Source organism: Elephas maximus, chromosome 3 (genome assembly GCF_024166365.1).
Source record: "Elephas maximus indicus isolate mEleMax1 chromosome 3, mEleMax1 primary haplotype, whole genome shotgun sequence".
NCBI lineage: Eukaryota > Metazoa > Chordata > Mammalia > Proboscidea > Elephantidae > Elephas > Elephas maximus.
Genome location: NC_064821.1, coordinates 184905900 through 184926905, shown reverse-complemented (window position 1 = coordinate 184926905; position 21006 = coordinate 184905900). Strand labels below are relative to the sequence as shown.

Below are 21006 nucleotides of genomic sequence, written 5' to 3'. Positions count from 1 at the left end.
TCTGCTGAATCTTGTCCACCATGGGTGACCCTGCTGGTATTTGATATAACTGGTGGCATAGCTTCCAGCGTCACAGCAGCATGCAAACCCCCACAGTACGACAAACTGACAAGAGGTGTGAAAATGATGCTGAACTATGCCTGGGCAGGGTGAAGCCAGAGGAAGCTCTGGTGGAGGGCTGTATTGGTCCTGACGTACAAATTGGTCATCTGACCTGGGTATGGGGTGAAAGACTAATTGAACCATCTAGTAGCTGGTTCCCTCCAAAGTTTCCCTCAGGATAGCTGGTACTCTTGCACAGTATTATCTGGTGAAGTGAATGACTAGAGATCTTGGGACCGAAATAATCTCAATCTATTCTTAAACTTTAAATATGTAACAAGTCCGGCTCGCTGGTGTGGAGCGCCGGGCGTGGAATGTGAGTGCTTAGTGGGCCACTTTTGGTAAGCTTTGTGGGATGAGTGAACACCGGGTTATGGTGCTCGATGCCAACACTCATCACACCCCAGAAAAGGTGTTGGTTGATACAGACGATCAGGACAGTAGCCTTGGAAGTCGGCATCTGCCATGGAGTGTGTAACAACTCACGTGCTGAATCAACTAGCCCTGAAGATGGATGGCGCTGGACCATTGGGGCCTAACCCAGCCATTGCCTGCAGTTGGGATGGAAGAAAAGAAAAATTAGACCCCTACCTTATACCGTATACAAAAATAAATTCTAGATAGATTAAAGATCTAAATGTAAAAAACAAAAATAAGAAAATGTAGAAATAACCAGGTTGTGGAAGAGCCTTCTTAAGCAAGACAGAAAATTCAGGAACTGTTTAGAAAAACATTTATAAATTTGACAACATAAAAATGATAGATGTTTATACAGTTAAAGACAAATATAGATGGTGAGAAACCATTTATAATATATAGTATGCAAAGGGGAAACCCGGCTGGCGCAGTGGTTAAGTGCTACGGCTGCTAACCAAAGGGCCGGCAGTTCGAATCCACCAGGCGCTCCTTGGAAACTCTATGGGGCAGTTCTACTCTGTCCTATAGGGTCGTTATGAGTCGAAATCGACTCGATGGCAATGGGTTTGGGTTTTTTTTAGTATGCAGAGGGCTTAATAGCCTTTATATTCTGATAAAGATCCCATAAATTAGAGAAAGACAGATAATGTTCAGCATAAAAATATTAAAGATGTGAAGAGTCACATCACTGATTTCAGATAACCAGTAAACATAAAAAAGAAGCATAACCTCATTTTGTAGGCAGGTAATACAAATTAAAACAAATAAGGTACCATTTTTACCTGTCAGATTTGGTAATAATCAGAAGTATAACATCTAGTGCTGATAAGGAAGTAGGTACTCTGATATCCTATTGGTGGGAGCAGAAATTGTAGCAGCCTTTTTGTAATGTAATTTAGCAGTATCTATCAAAATTTTAAATGCTTATATACTTGGACACAGCGAGTTCCACTGTAGGAGTCTGTCCTAAACAGCAAGAGAATTTAAAGCTGTATATGTAAATGTTTTTGGAGCATTGTTTATAATTGGGAACAACCTAAAAACAGTCGGTTGGGAAATGGTAGAATAAAACGTATGTTTATACAATGTGAAGTTAGAAAAAAGACTGAGGTATATATGTGTGTTGAGCGTGTGTTAGGTATGCATGATCTATATTTATGTGGCAAAAGCAAGCTGCAGATCAAAATGAGCTCAGGATTCCGTTTTTATTAAGGAAAAAATTTGCTTGTTTTTGATTATAGAGATGAGTATATGCAAACTAGAAAGAAAAAATGAGAAGATAAGATGTATTCAACAGTGATTATCTCTCGGATGAGACTGATTAGAAGGAAAGAGGAGGAGCACGGCAGCAGGAAAGGGAGACATGAGGAGTGATTTTGTTTTACTCTGTACGATTTTTTTTAAGTGTTTGAATTTTGATGATTTTTACCTTTGGGATTTTCTGTATTTTCCAAATAAGATACATAAAAGGAGCTGAGTTATAAATATATGTTACATGAATGAAATGCACAAACCAATTTTATGTGTGTGTGTTTTTTATATGTGTGTAGGTCTGAGTGTTTGGGTTTTTTAGCGGACAACTTAGATTTTACCCATAGCTTTAACTTTTCTTCTAGCCAACTTGATGTTGTAGTGATAAGCAAGGACCCTTTTTTTTTTTTAAAGTGTATTTCCTGTTTTCTCTGACAGAAATGACATCAGATGTACCGTCACTGGGACCAGCCATTGCCTCTGGAAACTCTGGGCCTGGGATTCAAGGCGGAGGGGTTATTGTCCAGAGGGCTATTAAGCGGCGACCAGGGTGAGCTTGGGTATAGACTATCAAGATTGTCTCTCTTATAAACTAACCTGATTTAGGTAGTTGCTGAACCCACTTGGCTATTCCTTACCCTCTTACTTCAGCTGGTTACTTAACTATACTGCTGTCATACAACTCTGTCTAGTCCTTGGATGTGACCTTATATAAAATTGGTGTTTTTAGTCTAAGTTTCTCATAAGCAGTTTTTTTTTCTTTTTTTTTTTAACCAAAGATCTCTGCAGGGTAAAGGACTGTGACTAAGCCCAGAGATTTCGCTTTTGCTGCAGAAACAGTTTGTTGCTTTCATTAAGCTTTGTGTCTGCATTCTCAAAACCATTTTAATAGGAGTCTTACTTTTCAGAATGTATAGAATACTGAACCCTACAATATTTCTCCTCTACGTTACTGACATGTTTCTTGGTTTTAAATGCAGAGTACATTTAGTTCCAAAAGTATTAAATACCTGCTTAGCCTCTAAAGCATTGTGCTGATTGCTAGAAGGATACTGTATTAGTTTCCTAGGGTTGCTGTAATTAATTACAGCAATAATTAATAAATTGGGAGACTTAAAACAACAGAAATTTATTCTATCACAGTACTGGAGGCTGGCTGTCCAAAATCAGGGTGTCGGCCATGTTGATTGCTTCTGAGGGCTCTGAGGGAGAATCTGTTGCATGCCTCTCTCCTAGCTTCTGGTGATGGCTGACAGTCTTGGTATTCCTTGACTTATAGGTGCATTGCTCTAATCTCACCTTTGCTCTTTAGGTGGTGTTCTCTCTGTTTCTCTAGCTCTGTGTTTCTTTTCCTCTAATGACATTTGTCATATTGGATTAGAGCTCACTCTACTTCAGTATGGCCTCCTGTCAGCTAATTACATCTGCAAAAACACTATTTCCAAATAAGGTTACATTCACAGGTACTGGGGGTTAGGACCTGAACATACCTTTTTTTTAAAAAAAAATATTTTCATTGTGCTCAAAGTGAAAGCTTGCAAATCAAGTCAGTCTCTCACACAAAAACTCATATACACCTTGCTACACACTCCCAATTACTCTCCCCCTAATGAGACAGCTGAACATACCTTTTTTGAGGAACACAAATCAACCCATAAAAGATATAAACAAGACACATTTCCTGTCTTTAAGTTGCTTATGGTTTGAAAGGGATAATCATTATACACATAAATATAACACAAGATAAAACATGCCAAGGTTTTAAAAAGAAGAACAAATACAGTGCTATGTATTTCAGACTATGGAAATATCACATTTGATTGTTAAAGATGAGAAAAGACTTCAGAAAGGAGGTTGCTTTAGAAGGGCCTAGAAGAATGGGTAGTATTTCATCCACTTCTTTTCTAGGTATATGTTGGTATTATAGCCAATCTTTAATTCCCTCACTCCACTAATAATATTGCCAAGAATGATTCTTGGGTTAAGGTGGTAACACGAGTAACATATTAACGCCTGCTACACGTCTAAGAGCTTTGCAAAAACCAAAAACCCAGTGCTGTCGAGTTGATTCTGACTCATAGTGACCCTATAGGACAGGGTAGAACTGCCCCATAGAGTTTCCAAGGAGCGCCTGGCGGATTTGAACTGCCGACCCTTTGGTTAGCAGCTGTAGCACTTAACTACTACACCACCGGGGTTTCCCTAAGAGCTTTACACATTCTAATTCATTTACTGAGGCATAGGTTGAAAAAGTAACTTACCCAAGGTTCCAGAGTTAGTAAGTGACAGTTCTAGGACATGAACCTTAGAGAGATTTAGCTTTAGAATCTGCTCTCTCAGACACTGTGTTATGATTGATTGTAATTAGCAAGCTTTTAGAAACAGTATAAATATCAAAAGTAGGAAATTGGTTGAATAAGTTGTAGTATAATTTTTAAACTGTACAGGTATTAGAAGTGACACTGTGGAAAGATACTTTACAGAAAAATCACAATATTAAGAGAGAAGAGATTACAGTATGTATGATACTCTGCATCTGTCAAAGAAAATTATGTACAACATATGTACATAGCAAAACCTGAAAGAATACTCATCAAATTTTTAGCTGATGGGATTATGGATGACTTATTTTCTGTTTTGGTTTTCATTATTTTCCACATTTTCTGAAAAGAACATGTATTATTGGTAATCAGAAAAATTATAAGAAGAAGCTGTACAGGCATACTTCATTTTATTGTGCTTTGCAGATAATACATTTTTACAAATGGAAGGTTTGTGGCAGCATTGCATCGAGCAAGTCTGTCAGCACCATTTTTCCAGTAGCGTGTGCTTCACTTCACGTCTCTGTGTAACATTTTGGTAATTCTTGAAATATTTCACACTTTTTCATTATTAGACGATGATCTGTGATCAGTGGTCTTTGACGTTATTGTTGTAATTGCTTTGGGATGCCACGAACCATGTCCATATAAGACTGCAGACTTAATCCATAAATGTTGTGTGTGTTCTGACTGATCCATCGACTGACCGTTCGCCCATCTGTCTCCGTCTCTCCTTGGGCCTCCCTATTCCCTGAGACAGGACGATATTGAAATTAGGCCAATTAATAACCCTACAACAACCTCTAAGTGTTAAAATGAAAGAAGAGTCACATGTCCCTCACTTTAAAAGCTAGAGATGATTAAGCTTAGTGAGGAAGGCATGTCAGAAGCCGAGACAGGCTGAAAGCTAGGCCTCTTGGCCCCAAACAGTTAGCCAAGTTGTGAATGCAAAGGAAAAGTTCTTGAAGGAAATTAACAGTGCTGTTCCAGTGAACTCACAAATGATAAAAGCGAAACAGCTTTCTTGCAGATACGGAGAAAGTTTTAGTGGTCTCGATAAAAGATCAAACCAGCCACAACATTCTCTTATGCCAAAGACTAATCCAGAGGAAGGTCCTAACTCTCTTCAATTCTGTGAAGGCTGAGAGGGGCGAGGAAGCTGCAGAAGAAGAGTTTGAAGCGTGTGGAGGTTCGTTCATGAGGCTGAAGGAAAGACGCCGTCTCCATGCCGTAGAAGTGCACGGTGAAGCAGCAAGTGCTGATGCAGAAGCTGCGGCTAGTTACCCATGAGATCTAGCTGAGGTGACTGATGAGGGCAGCTGCGCTTCTCAGCAGAATTTCAGTGTAGACGAAACAGCCTTACACTGGAAAAAGCTGCCGTCTGGGACTCTGACAGCCAGAGAGGAGAAGTTAGTGCCCGGCTTCAAAGCTTCAGAGGACAGGCTGACTCTCCTGTTAGGGGCTAATGCAGCTGGTGACTTTAAGTTGAAGCCAGTGCTCATTTACCATTGCAAAAATCCTGGGGCCCTTAAGACTTATGCTAAATCTACTCTGCCTGTGCTCTGTAAATGGAACACCAAAGCCTGGATGACAGCGTATGTGTTTACAACATGGTTTACTGAATAATTTAAGCCCACTGTTGAGACCTACTGCTCAGAAAAAAAGATTCCCCATTCAAAATATTACTGCTCACTGACAGTGCACCTAGTCACCCTTGACCTCTGATGGAGAGGTACACGATTAATGTTGTTTTCATGCCTGCTAACACAGCATCCATTCTGTAGCCCATGGATCAAGGAGTAATTTTGATTTTCCATCTTATTATTTGAGAAATACATGTCATAAGGCTGTAGCTGCCATAGATTATGATTTCCTCTGATGGATCTGGGTAAAGTAAATAAAAAACTTTCTGGAAAGGATTCACCATTCTAGGTGCCATTAAGAACGTTCATGATTCATGGGAGGAGGTCAAAATATCACCATTAACAGGAGTTTGGAAGAAGTTGATTCCAACCCTCATGGATGACTGAGGGGTTCAAGACCATCAGTGGAGGAAGTAACTACAGACGTGGTAGAAATTGCAAGAGAACTAGATGCAGAAGTGAAGCTTGAAGATGTGACTGAATTGCAGCAATCTCATGATAAAACTTTAACAGATGAGGAGTTGCTTCCTATGGATGAGCAAAGAAAGTGGTTTCTTGAGATGGTATCTACTCCTGGTGAAGATGCTGTGAACATATGACAACAAAGGATTTAGGGTATTACATAAACTTATTCGATAAAGCAGGGGCAGGGTTTGAGAGGATTGACTCCAATTTTGAAAGAAGTTCTACTGTGGGTAAACTGCTATCAAACAGCATCGCATGTTACAGAGAAATCTTTCATGAAAGTAAGAGTCAGCCAGTGTGGCAGACTTCATTGTTTTAAGACATTGCCAGTCACCCCAGCCTTCAGCAGCCAGCAGCTGATCAGTCAGCAGCTATCAACTTTGAGGCGAGACCCTTGACCAGCAAAAAGATTATGACTCACTGAAAGCACAGATGATGGTTAGCATTTTTTAGCAAAGAAGTATTTTTTAATTATGTACATTTTTTAAAGACATAATGCCATTGCACACTTGACTACCAAAAAAGGGAAATAAAACCCATTGCCACTGATTCACTTCTAACTCATAGTGACCCTATAGGACAGAGTAAAACTGCACCGTGGGGTTTCCAGGGAGCTGCTGATGGATTTGAACTACCAACCTTTTGGTTAGCAAGTGAGCTCTTAACCACTGCGCCACAAGGGCTCCTAATAGACTGCAATATAGTGTAAACATAAGTTTTATATACACTGGGAAACCAAAAAATTCACGCGACTCACTTTATTGTTATACTATTTTGGTGGTCTGGAACTGAACCTGCAATATCTCTGATGTATGCCTGTATACATTCTTTTAAAAAAAGATTGGAAAACATAGGAAACTAGAAGGAAGAATATAATGGTAATAATTCTACTACCCAGAGTCATCTAACTCTTTTTTTTTTTTTTTTTTTAAATAACTCTCTATATGCTTTACAGAGATTTTTTTTAATGGTTATATAATTATGTAGTATATGTAGCCTGGTCTTTTCACCCAATCACATATAATAACCTTTTTTCATGTTGTTACATATTCTCTGTAAACATAATTTTTAGTGACTGCATATTAGTCCATGAAGTACTTAATTCTTATTTTAGAACTTTTAAGTTGTTTTGAAGATTTTGCCATTATATATAATTCTACAATAAACATCTTCGTACATAAGCTTTTTTCTGTGTTTATAGTTATTTCTTTAAGCTAGGTTTTTTTTTTTTTTTTAGGTACTTAGAAGTGAAGTTATTGGTAGATGGGTAGGGTTTTGACAGATGATCATGGATTACAGGAAGGCAAAAGAGGAACAAATACTTTGAGATCTGATGCTGTGTACTTCATTTGCAGCTCATCTAGAGATCCATAATATCAGGTCGTTCTATTAGTAGAGATGCCAAGTGTGATCACTAGATTAAGGTGGTAACATGAGTAATAGTTTAATAAAGTACAGAGATTAAAAGGTGATTTGCCTACCCTGTTACCTATAATCTTCTCTAATTTCCTAAAATGAAAATCACCTCTTCTTTCACTAAATGTCTATGCCGTGTGGATCGTACTCCTCACGTGGCACTTTCTCATTCTCACTTGTTTTATATTTGTATTTGTCTTGGCACAGAGCCCCTTGAGGGCAGGGTTCCTGTTTTCACCTCACCTAGCACAGTGTCTTAAATGTAATATATATTTCATGTTTATTAGATGAATGAAAGAAAGAAGCATTATTCAGTAACCTTCTTAAGTCTTAAATCACTTATGTATTACGTTGCTATTTTGAAAAATGCTTCCGAAAGCAGTAACATGGCTTAGAGTAGATTATAGAAATGAAAAATGGACCTGAATTGTTCATATTAATTTTTTTCTTTTCCTTTTTGAGTGGACTTCTTCTTTTGTAGAAGTTTTACTCTTCTGATGCAAGACCTAGGCATAAATGGATGGGTACCTTAGGAAAGTGATATGGTAGGAGTAGGTACTCTTTTTCTGTTGTCCAACTTCTTTGCCCAGTTTGGCGCTGTGAGGAAGAGGCCCTGATGTAGCATAGTTTTGTTTGACTTTTGGCCACTTCTTCTTTTCCTTCATAAATTTGGGTGGGTGTATAGATAGTTTGTGGATTGAGAATTTTTAATTTCTTAATGTTCTGGATTATAAGTAGGTTTACTGTATTTTTTGTTGGCTTTTTCCAGGCTAGATTTTGATGATGATGGAGAAGGCAACAGTAAATTCTTGAGGTAAGGTTTTAAAAAACTTTCTCTAGACTTCTGATTTTAAAAATGAATGTATGAACTTTGTACTTTTGGCTTGTAATATTTTTGTTCTTAGGCCCAAGGAAAGTGCTTCACCTTAAAACTATGAAATTTTTACTTAAAACTATAAAATATTTTGTACCCCAGAAAAATGTCAAGCATTCTTATTAATAGCTCCAGAGGAGGAGCCTCAGTGAGGAAAGGACAGAGAATTTACAAGACCCTTTGTATCAGTTAATTATTGCTGTGTAACAATAGTGGCTTAACAACAACATCGATTTATTATTTTTCACAATTCTATGGATTGGCAGAGTGGTTATTCTGCTGATGTTGCCTAGATTCACTTTTAAGACTATTTAGCTTACTGGTTGACTGGGGATGGGCTCAGCTGGGATGGCTAGGTATCTCTGTGTGGTGTTTCATCCTCAAGGAGGCCAGACTGAGTGTCTTCACATGGTGATGGCCATAGTCCAAAGCGCATATTCCAGTGTGCAAGTGCTTACCAAGCCTCTACTTTTGTATCCCATTTGCTGGCATCCCATTGGCCAAAGCAAGCCCTGTGTCCAGGTCCTGAATGGAGAGGGGGTAGGGCTACACAAGGGAGTGGAAACTGTGAGGCATTCTTTGCTGGGCGATCATTAATGTACTAATCTGTCATACCCTCTGATACCTGTTGACTCCCCCTACAGAACAGGAATTGGAATTTGCTTCCTTGAGTGATGAATCTTTTAGGGTACTGAAAGTGGACTTTTTAATATATTGATGAAGTGCTTCTTTGTGAGAAGGGGGATAGTCTCACAGAAGATCAGTTACTTGGCTTGTTTTCAAGTGAGAAAAACAGAGTCAAAGAAAGGAAGATAATCTTGATTGCAATCTGCTTTTCTTCTTTCCAGAGTTGAAAATATTACCTGGGTAGTCTCTATATTGCAGAGCAAGGTATATTTAATTTGTAATTAGCATAAAATGAAACAAAAAACCAAACCAAACTCATTGCCGTCGAGTCAATTCCGACTCATAGCAACCCTACAGGACAGAGTAGAACTGCCCCCGTAGGGTTTCCAAGGAGCAGCTGGTGGTTTTGAACTGCTGACCTTTTCATTAGCAGTTGTAGCTCTTAATCCACTACTCTACCAGGGTTTCCAAAATAAAGGAGCCCTTATAAAAATTATTTATTTGTGTAAGTGCCCAGATTTCATTTCACTTATTCATTAGTGTGTTTTATTAACTAAGTTTTTTTTTTAAGTTGGAAAAAGTACTATGTTTGTATTTCAGAATTTCTAAACAGTACAAAATTATGTACAGTGAAAATACATCTTCATTTCACTTCCCCTTAGACATCTACAGTTGCCAGTTTATTGAGTATCCTTCTAGAAATATTCAATGCATAAGTGTATAGATAACAGATAAATGTGTATGTGTGCACGTTACGCTCATAATGTCCCCAGTTTTTACACAAAGGATACCCATATTGTAAATTGCTTGGCATTGTTTGGTTTTATAGTACTTAGTGTAGTACTTAGTGTAGTCAGTAACATCTTTTTTTCTGTTGTAATGTTTGAAGCTAAGGCTTGTATTTGTAGCTGCTGATTAATTGCTGAGCGCTGCCAGATACTCTTGGAAACAACAACCATAAGTTGGCCCCCATGAAGAAATAGTTGCAGATAAAAGTAATGCTCCAAAAGGGCTCTTGACAGTTTACCTTAAATAGTCTCAAAAAATGTGACAAGGGGAAGAGATTCCTGGGGAAGGATAGACTTTTTTAAACAGCACTAGTGGAAATTCCTCCAACTGAGAATGCCTAATTATAATGATCCACCCCCATCTGTTAGTTTTATTTTACTGTGGTGGCTTATGTGTTGTTGTGATGCTGGAAGCTATATGACTGGTGTTTTGAATACCAGTAGGCTCACCCATGGTACACAGGTTTCAGCAGAATATTGTCCAATATAGTGCTTGGAAGATGAGCCCCCTAGGTTGGAGGGTACTACACAATGGCTGCAGCAATGGATTTGAGCATACCAACTGTTATGGATTGAGTTCTGTCCCCCCAAAATAGGTGTTGTAAATCCTAACCCCTATATCTGTGGTTATAATCCCACTTGGGAGTTTTCTTTGTTATGTTAGTGAGGTAGTATTAGTGTAGGGTGTGGCTTAAATCAGTCTCATTTGAGATATAAAAAAGAGATTAGGCATAGAGAAGCAAGCAGAAGTAGGGGAAGATAGATGCCACATCACATGAAGATCACTGAGGAGCCAGGGAATAGAGCTGAAGAGACAAGGACCTTTCCCCAGAGCTGACAGAGAGAAAAAGCCTTCCCCTAGAGCCGGTGCCCTGAATTTGGACTTTTAGCCTCCTAAACTATGAGGAAATACATTTTTGTTTGTTAATGCCACCACTTGTGGTATTTATGTTATAGCAGCACTAGGTAACTAAGACACTAACAATAATGAAGATGGTGCATGACCGGACAACATTTTGTTCTGTTATATATAAGGTAAGGTCGCCATGAGTCAGAGTCGACTGGATGGCAACTAACAACAACAATTAATGATAGATGCTAATAGTGGAGCTGTGTTGTGTATATAAAAGGTGTGGAGGCAACCAATATTATTTATACCTGTCAGTTAACTCAACTCTAGCCCTGGTCATTGCTTCCATTTCCACAAAATCCATTAGTCATCAACTATATGCAAATCCAAAGAGAGGTTCATGTGTCCTTTCCCCCCAACCTTAAAAAAAGACTGTCTCAAAGGGCTACATGAACTAGAGACTACATCATCCTGAGACAAGAAGAACTAGATGGTGCCCGGCCACAACTGATGACTGCCCTGACAGGGAACACAATAGAAAACCCCTGAGGGAGTAGGAGAACAGTGGGATGCAGACCCCAAATTCTCATAAAAAGACCAGACTTAATGGTCTGACTGAGACTAGAAAGACCCTGGTGGTCATGGTCTCCAAACCTTCTTTAGGCCCAGGACAGGAACCATTCCTGAAGCCAACTCATCAGACATGGATTGGACTGGAGAGTGGGTTGGAGAGAGATGCTGATGAGGAGTGAGCTACTTGCATCAGGTGGACACTTGAGACTATGTTGGCCTCTCCTGTCTGGAGGGGAGATGGGAGGGCAGAGGGGGTTAGAAGCTGGCAAAATGGTCACGAAAAGAGAGACTGCAAGGAGGGAGCGGGCTGTCTCATTGAGGGTAGAGTAATTGGGAGTGTGTAGTAAAGTAAGGTGTATATAAGTTTATACGTGAGAGACTGACTTGATTTGTAAACTTTCACTTAAAGCACAATAAAAATTATTAAAAAAGAAAAAGACTATGACAATTCATCTTACCGAATGGGTCCTAATGCCTGAGAGGATTACCAAATTTCTTTATTTGAATCACCAAATTCCTTTTTTTTAAACAACTGGAATTTTCACCCTGGTCAAGGAGTGGAAGCTTTCTTTACAGTGTATCTGTAAATTGAATATTAAAACTCCTCGATAGATGCTACTTTTGACACTTGTAGTTTATTATCTCTTTCCATCTTATGCATTACTTTGTTCAACTGTTGTTTTGTTATATTCTCCAGACATCTATAAAGTAGTTTTTAAGAGTATCAAGGCTTTCAAACTCTAGGTACAGTATCAGGGTTATTAGTATCTTTGTTGCTGTTGGCTGCCGCCGGTTCCTGATTCATTGCACCCTCATGCACAACGAAACAGAATGCTGTCCAGTCGTGCACCATCCCCTGAGTAGTTGCAGATCAGGCTGTCATGATCCATCGAGTTTTCATTGACTGATTTTTGGAAGTAGATTGCCAGGCCTTTCTTCCTAGTCTGTTTTAGTCTAGAAGCTCTGCTGAAATCTGTTCAGCATCAAAACAACATGCAAGCCTCCACTGAAAGATGGGTAGTAGCTATGCAGGGGGTGCATTGGTTGGAACTCGACCCTGGGTATCCTGCATATGAAAACCCAAAACTACTGCCATCAATTCATTTCTGATTCATAAGGACTTACAGGACAGAGTCGAACTGCCCCATAGGGGTTCCAAGGCTGTAAATCTTTATGGAAGCAGACTGCCACATCTTTGTCCCCCCAGAGCAGCTGGTAGGTTCAAGCTGTTGACCTTTTGGTTAGTGGCCGAGTGCTTTAACCACTGTACTACCTGGCCTATGGGTCTCCTGCATGGAAAGCGAGAATTCTACCACTGAACCACCAAAGCCCCCTGTTACTATCTAGAGTAGTGCTTTTCAAACTGAAATGTGCATACAAATCGACCTAGGATTCTTGATGAGAAGATTCTGACTCAGTGAGTCTAGGTTAGGGCCCAAGATGACTGCATTTCTGAAAGTTTCCGAGGTGATGCTGCAACTTTTGGTCCCACGCCTTGAGTAGCAGGGATCTAGAAGACTCATTCTTGATTCAAGATTAACATGTAAAGTATAAGTTTCTTATTTTACCTTAGGTCACTTGTTCTCAATAGGAGTTTATAGTGTCTGATTTATAGTATATTTTGTGTCCTAGAAACACACCATTTGCCCTTGAGCTGAAATTCTATCACATCTCCAAATTTGCCCAGAAACATTGAAAATTCATGAAGGCAAATTAGTTGAGGATTTATAACCTATGAACGGGCAGTATACCGAGGCTCTAATTTAATAACTGGTTTAACTTTGCAAATTTTGTGAGACTTACCTATATCCCCAAAATACTTTCTGCCCAAAGTTGACAGAATTTGTTGCTGTATCCTATGGCAGTAAGAAAAAAATGTAGATCATCCAGAAAGCAGTACAGTGTTTTTAGAGTTAGGTCTTCCTCCCTCAACATATCCTCCTTCACAGTTTCTGGAGTAGCAAACAGGATTTATCTGCCTATTAAGTAGAAGTTGTTTGGAGGAATGGATTGCATTTCCTTGATCAAGGAGATGAAGTGCATTGTTTAAATCATAACTTAAAACTATTCCCAACCTCAGAGTGGTGGTGACAGGGCAATCAGAGTGTCCTCATGAGATCATCATCTTGTTTTGGAGTGCCGATAAGTAAGGGGTATAGAGACCTCAGAAAACCTGACGAATAATAGTGATGGTTTTTAAAGTTCTCGGGGAGGCTGTTGTTACCTCTTCTGCTTTGTGATGTTTTTCCATTGGCTTTTTTTTCTGTTGAATGTTTTTATCCCTTTCTAGTTTTCTGTTCAGAGGGAAGTAGATACAACAAGGGTAATGCTTTAAACTAACCCTTTTTTCTCCTCCAGGTGTGATGATGACCAGATGTCTAATGATAAGGAGCGGTTTGCCAGGTAAGGTAGTAGAGCATGGTGGTCTGTGTGGTGGGGCAGGAAATTTGAACACCCTGAATGTTAACTTTATCTGGTCAAAAGTGAGTTTCTCTGTCCAGTCTCCTGTTCTGAAAGCTGATGAAAGTTCATCTTAGAATTATGTTCAGATGACATGATTTCAAACTAATGGCATATATTACACAGTGATTTTTATATATGTGATAGATAGCAATGTGCTTTCTGGCATCCCCAGGAACACAAACCATAGGGATTTCTTGGTTGTATTTATTATTAAATAGGTCTACAAAATCTGTGCACATAATGGTTTTAGTCTTTTAAAAATGACAACAAAGAAACAGTTCTTGTGGAGACTGAGGTTGCATTGACACGAGTTTTGATTAAAATAAACTTAACTTTCTTTAAATTACCTGTCAAGATAATGAAAAAAAAAAAAAAACTCTGCTTTCTATTAAACAGTAAATCCTTCTCAACTCAGATACTGGTTTTATTTTCAGAAAGTTTACACTAATATATTATTAAGCAGTGAATTATGTTCCTTAAAAATCAAGTTTGCAGCCACATAAGAAAAATGAAAATCCATTATTTTAGAATCTGGTGCTTAATTGAGCAATGAATTATTCAGTTATGTATTAATTTTCTGATTTAATTATTCATTGATGCTGCTACTGGTCCAGGGACCAAGAAATATCAGGTAGAGTAGTTAAAAACTACTCTGAAGCAGTATGATGCTCTCACAGGTTTTGAATTAGAAGAGTAATCTGCAAAATACTTCGTAGGGCTATTTCTGTGGTAGAAGTATATAGGATAGACTGAAGAGGACTGTAGTCAGGGAGGTAGATAGGAGTCTGCTGAATAAATAAGACAGCTATAAAGTGGTGTTAATGACAATAGGAAAAGGAGAGAATTTAAGACTTTTTGAAGAAAAATTTATTTATCAAAGCTAATTGAAGTAGATACTTGTAAAGTCTTTAAGATGTGAATCATCTTTAAAATGAGAGTTTAATCATGTATATGCAAGGAATAATTTTTCAACCTGCATTAGGAAGTCAAGCCATCGAATAGTAGTAGTGGTACAGGTTCATAGTCACTTGACTAAAATTCCAAAAAATTATGAAAACATGACATGCTATTTAGTCTTCATTTGTTCTGCTTAATGTATTTATACATTCATTGTTATGGATTGAATTGTTTCTCCCAAAAATGTGTATTAACTTGTCTAGGCCATGATTCCCAGTACTGTGTGATTGTCCACCATTTAGTGACCTGATGTGATTATCCTATGTGTTGTAAATCTTAACCTCTGTGATGTTAATGAGGCAGGATTAGAAGCAGTTGTGTTAAAGAGGCGAGACTCAATATAAAGGATTAGTTTGTATCTTGAGTCACTCTCTTTTGAGATATGAGAGAGAGAAGCATGCAAAGAGGCGGGGAACCTCATGCCACCGAGAATGAAGAACCAGGAGGGAAGTGCATCTTTGGACCCGGAGTCCCTGCACTGAGAAGCTTGTAGACCACGGAAAGATTGATGATAAGGACCTTTCCCCACAGCCGACAGAGAAAAAGCCTTCCCCTGCAGCTGGTACCCTGATTTTGAACTTCTAGTCTCCTAGATTGTGAGAGAATAAATTTCTCTTTGTTAAAGCCATCCACCTGTGGTATTTCTGTTACAGCAGCACTAGATAACTAAGACATTCATACATTTCAGTCAAAAATATTAAAATGGATAAGAAGTGGTGGATCTGTAGTAATAGGAATTTTAGGTATTTAACTTTCTGTCAAACAACAGAACTCATTTCTTTAAGATATGATTTGTTAAGCTAGTTCACCTCACATATCCTTGAAAATTCAGTAGAGGGGCTTCAAAAGCTGAAAATGTTTGAATTTTCTCAACTTCTGGAAGAATGATTTATCGTTTGCTAAGGAACTATCAAGAAAAAATAATCCAATGAACATTAAATTCTAATGTTTACTTAGTTCCCTTTCTCTTCTCATCAGAATGTATACATAAATTTTTACATGGTTCTCACTGTTCGTTACTGTGTTATTTTGTGTGTGTGTTTTTTTGTTGATCATTTTATAGAAACTTTTCCATATGTTGTTTAAGTCATTTTACTTGTCAATTTTTATAGCCTAATAGTCTTTCAGTCTGTTAATGTCATAGTTTGAACTTATTTTATTTGAGTCTTCTAATCTGGCTTTATATATATGCATATCTATCTAGATGTGTGTGTGTGCGTATATATGACGTTAGCACATATATGTGGAATTGATTACTGGTACCCTGGCCCAGCAACACCTTTAGGTTTCTTCAGTTGCCACGCATCCTTACAGTTTCTCAGTTTTCCAGAGTAATGTACTGGCAATCCTTTGCATCCCTCTCCAGGGCAGAGGGAGTTGTTCCTGAGGATCCAGCAATGTTGTGGCCTTATTGCAGAGAAATGGGAAGTGACTGAATAGAAATTAAGAACAATTGCGGGGACAGATCAGTGATAGCGGATATACCAGAAACCTAGTTCTTTTTTTTTTTTTTTAGTTTTGGTGAAAGTATACACAGAAGATCATGCACCCATTCAGCAATTCCTACTTGTATAGTTGAGTGACGTTGGTCAGATTCTTCATGTTATATCACCATTCTAACTTCTCTTCCCATATTATTTCACCACCATTGATTTAGACTCACTGCCTTACAAATTACTCATCAATGCTTTGGAGCTACTGTTGTCACTTTGATCTGATACAGATAACTCTTTAAAAGAGTGCAGTGCTCGAGGTGAACATTCTTTAGTAATTCAGCTAAACTGTTTGTTTAGCTTGAAGATGACTTGGGGTAGTTTCAGTTCAAGGTTCAAAGTTTCTCAGGGCATCAGAAATGGGGGTTCCTTCAGCCTCAGTGAGTCTGGTAAGTCTGGATTCTATAAGAAATATGAAATTGTGTTCCACATATTTTTTTCTTTTGATTAGGACTCATCTCTTGAGTCTTTGATCAAAATATTCAGTAATGGTAGCCAGGCACCATCCAGTTCTTCAGGTCTTATGAGAAAGGGAGGCAGTAGCGCATGGAGGCAGCTAGACTTGCGGTTATATCCTTCTCTGATACCTGAGTCTCCTTCTTTCTCTGCTGCTCCGGGTAAATAGAGACCAAGTGTATTTTGAATGGCCGCATGCAGGCTTTTAAGACCCCAGGCGCTACTCACTGAACTGAGGGGGAGAAAGGGTATACAACAGAAACTTTAAAAACAGAAACAGTTCTTAGTTTTATTTATATAATTTGTCTAGTGAAACCTGGTTCATTATTTTGTCTTGAGTGTGTGTGTGATTGTATTTGTGATTACTTGTTTAACACACTTGTGATTTGCTCTTTGTTTTTTAATTTTTTCTTATAGAATAGCATGTGTGGATATCATCTCTTTCCAGATTAGGAGCAGTTTGTGGGAATGATCCTCCTAAATTTCTTGGTTGGTCCCCATAAATTCAGTATATCCTTGGTCTCTACAGAGATTTATTAGCAAAATGCTTTCTGTGTTCAAATCATGTTAATTTACCGTAAATACTGGCATTGCTTTTATGTTGACCTTTGTCCTGTACTTTTTCTTTATCCTGACAGGTGACTTTGTAGGTTCTTGCCCACATTTCCATTTCCCCAGCCCCCCCTTCTCTGCCTCTTTTCGATTTTCTTTTCTTGTTTTTTTCCTCTCCTTTCCTTTTTCTTTTTATTTTGATTTTAGCTTAGTTCATTAATTCTGTTTTTAGGTCGGATGATGAGCAGAGCTCTGCGGATAAAGAGAGACTCGCCAGGTAGGAGAACAGTGTCTTTTGGCATGATGAAGCAGATGATGCTGCTTTCTCTGTCCTTTCCCTACTCTGCTGTTTTCTTCCCCTTTCCTTCCTGTTTGGCCTTTCTCTGTGGCAAGAGAGGACAAGATTTATTTTGGCTTCTCCTATCAGAAAATGGGTGCATTGTAGTTTTCTCTGTGTCTTAGCACTAAAGTTTCACAGAACAGAAAGCTTTTAGAAATAATGCAGCTGTGCCAGTTAGTGTTTTAGCAGGGAAACACACTCTTTTTATTAGAAAATCAATAAATACACCAGTGTTCATGATTAGCTCTCAGTATTTAGACCTCAGAATTTATTCCATATCTCTAGAAAACTCTTACTTTCCTGTGTAGACTCAGCAGCGCTGGTTTTGCTTTGGTGATTGAATTTTCTTATGGTTTCCCAGAGAAGTTTCAGTGGCCTTCATGTGGCTGTTGAGAAAACCAGCCTTTTGGACTTGAGGGTCAGAAATCTTTCAGATAGTAGGGAGATGAGCGCTTTGTTTATGTGTCTTGGGCAAAGTAATTAAGTATGGACCTAAGTGGTGAGACCTTTTGCTGTTTGGAAAGGAGACTCCAGAGTTCTTTTTGTAGACTGTGTCCATAGTTTAAGAAATACTGCAGAAGAAATACTCTGCCCACACTATCTGTGTTTTGGTCTCTGTGATTTGGAATGATTGAGTAAGAGATGGATCATTAATGCTGACACTTATTTTTGGTAATTTTCCCCCCTATTATCTATTGTTTACCTCTTTCAGCTGAGCTACAAGCTCCTTTGCTGCCACTTCAGCCCGTGTCTCCTGCTCACCATTTCATTCTTCAGAAAAACTGAAATGGCATGATGTGATGGGAAAAGCATTGGACTGGGAAAGAGGGCAACCTTTGGAAAAATGACTTAATCACTTGACTTTAGTTTCTTTAAAAAAGAGTTTTATGTCAGATTAGTAGTTTGCTGTCTTTTTTTTTTTTTTTTTTGCTGCAAAACTTTTGTTAAAACACAATCCTTAAGTGAAAGTAGAATTAAATAAAGAGATTAAGTAGAAGCAGAGAGGTGGCATGTTGTTTGGTTCTCTCCTTGAGGCATCCCCATGGAGGAAACTGAGGAACCTATAGGGCTTTTCAGGAATCCAGTTTGGAAACTACTGGATTATTTTCATGATGATATCATTCTCTCTCAATTTTGAGGAAATCAGTGTTGGAGATATGATCTGCTTTCCCTAGTTAGATCCAAATTGTCTATTTTCAGGCCTTTCAGCATTCTACCCACTCTACTCCCACTATACTACTACCTCCCAGGTCACTTTGTTCCAGACTGGGGACCCATAGGGTCACTATGAGCCGGAATCAACTCGATGGCAATGGGTTTGGTTTGGTTTTTGGTGAGGGACATCTAGTAGATGTTATCTTGAAGCCTCTTGAGAAGCTCAGTGCACTGGCACCAGACCCAGATATACAAAGTAGGCCTTTATGAATTAGTGGGGTAAATAAAACTTCACAATTTTCCAATTTTGTCTTCTAGCGTTGGGAGTAAGGGAGAAGCTTAGAATGAAATAATGTTTTATAGACAGTGGAATTTGTACTATTGAATCTCGTATCAGCTGCTTGCCAACATAGTTGTGTTGGAAAAAAACTGGTCGTTTTGTATTTCTTTAAAATATGAATTAAAATGTTGAATTAGTAAACGTGGGGTCCACCAAACTGAGATTATTTGTCTCTCAGGAACTTAAGTGAGTGAAATCAACATTTTTTAATACTACCATTTTTTTAAAACATTTTTTGTTCCAAAGCAGTGGTAATTTACATAGGAAGTGGAGTTTCTAGGAACTAAAGGGAATTTCTGGCATCTGCTTGTGTTCTGTCTGACTCATTAGTTTCTGTTCCATGCTTGCTCTGCATGAGAAAGTTGGCAAACCTTATTCTAACTTCTGAGGGTTAGATACCACTAAATCTAAACACCACATTTCTCAGCAGCTTACTGGTATCCATGCCGTTCTTCCTGCTACCAAATGGCCAGATGTAACCACTTGGATGGGGTTTCTCCTCTCTCTTCATGCAGGGAAAATCATAGTGAAATTGAACGGCGGCGACGAAACAAGATGACAGCCTACATCACAGAACTGTCAGACATGGTGCCCACCTGTAGTGCCCTGGCTCGAAAACCTGACAAGCTAACCATCTTACGCATGGCAGTTTCTCATATGAAGTCCTTGCGGGGAACTGGCAACACATCCACTGATGGCACCTACAAGCCATCTTTCCTCACTGATCAGGTCTCTGGGACCCACAGCACTGAGGGATTCTTAGGATCTGGGTGAATCTGTTAGAAGTTTTCTTCTTTTTGAGATGAATGACCGTAATGCTGAGCAGTGTATTTTAACGGAAGTCAGGGCAGAACTATGTTTGTAGACTGCTTGAAAGACAAGAATTCAGCTCTTCAGGAAAAATTCAGACCATGGTAAAGTGAGATTCTCTAAAAATGGACACTTGGCTCCTTTTTTTGATCCCTGGTTGTAGCATTTATTAGTGTTGGGGCAGTGAGAATTAGAGAAGACTGGTGAACACCATTTAGCAAGCTGATAGGTATTTTAGAATTTGGCTCATGAATACAGCCACAAGGTGGAAGAGGAACAGCAGAGTCACAGGGAGAGGGCATGACTAAGGGAATTCTTTGATGACAGCTTTGATTTTTCTTTTACAACACCCTTAAATTTTTACTGAGCAACTGGTAAGTCCATGGAACTTGTCGTCTTATTAGGCTTTAGGTTCATAGAGGATGGGAGAAATCTGCTTCTTATCCCTGAAGCAGCTTTCAGTTTTAGCGATGAAAGGTGTCCAACAGGCAGTTGTTTTTGCTCAGGGATATGATTTGTCACATTTGATACACTGTGAGAAATACAGAGAGGGCAGAAACATTTCCTGCCTTTTAGGAACTTAGTCTGGATATAATTTGTGAATGGCAGGATAAACACATAAGTGAAAAATGATAGGAAAATTAATACAGAGAAGAAATCCTTTAAAAAATGTGTTAATAATTTATATGGAATTAGATAGATACGTACTAGAGAGATGGTTAAAGAGAGTGGAATGACCAAACCAGATAAGAATGGTCCGGGAAGACTTCTAGGAGTAAAGAAGCCATGTTCTATTTTGATTATTTAAAAAAAAAAAAAAAACACATGCTTATTGCAGAAAAATTTGGAAAGTACAGGAATATAAGGAGGAAAAAAAAAATCTACCTGTAATCTCACCATTTTAATCAAAGGATTAGAAGGAAGGACAGAATATGGTTTGAGAGGAAGGAGTAAGAACAATTTCTCCAAGTAGGATGATATATATGAAAGCAAATACAATGTGGATTTTGTAGATGGGAACATAGAACTAGCTTGTTCCGAAGTACACATGCAGGTGTTGATTCAACAGATCACAGTTAAAACACCTTCTTTAGTCAGTGCAGGTGCTATGAG

At 38.6% G+C, this 21006-nt stretch overlaps 1 protein-coding gene across 1 annotated transcript in view; it reads left to right on the top strand.

The window, feature by feature from the left end:
• Positions 1 to 21006, top strand: part of ARNT (aryl hydrocarbon receptor nuclear translocator) — a 52302-nt gene that overhangs the window by 5159 nt on the left and 26137 nt on the right. The window contains exons 2-6 of the mRNA XM_049880383.1: positions 2209 to 2320; positions 8385 to 8429; positions 13686 to 13730; positions 17481 to 17525; positions 19599 to 19812. Of these exons, the coding sequence (XP_049736340.1) occupies positions 2209 to 2320; positions 8385 to 8429; positions 13686 to 13730; positions 17481 to 17525; positions 19599 to 19812 (461 nt within the window). The remainder of the gene's footprint in view (positions 1 to 2208; positions 2321 to 8384; positions 8430 to 13685; positions 13731 to 17480; positions 17526 to 19598; positions 19813 to 21006) is intronic.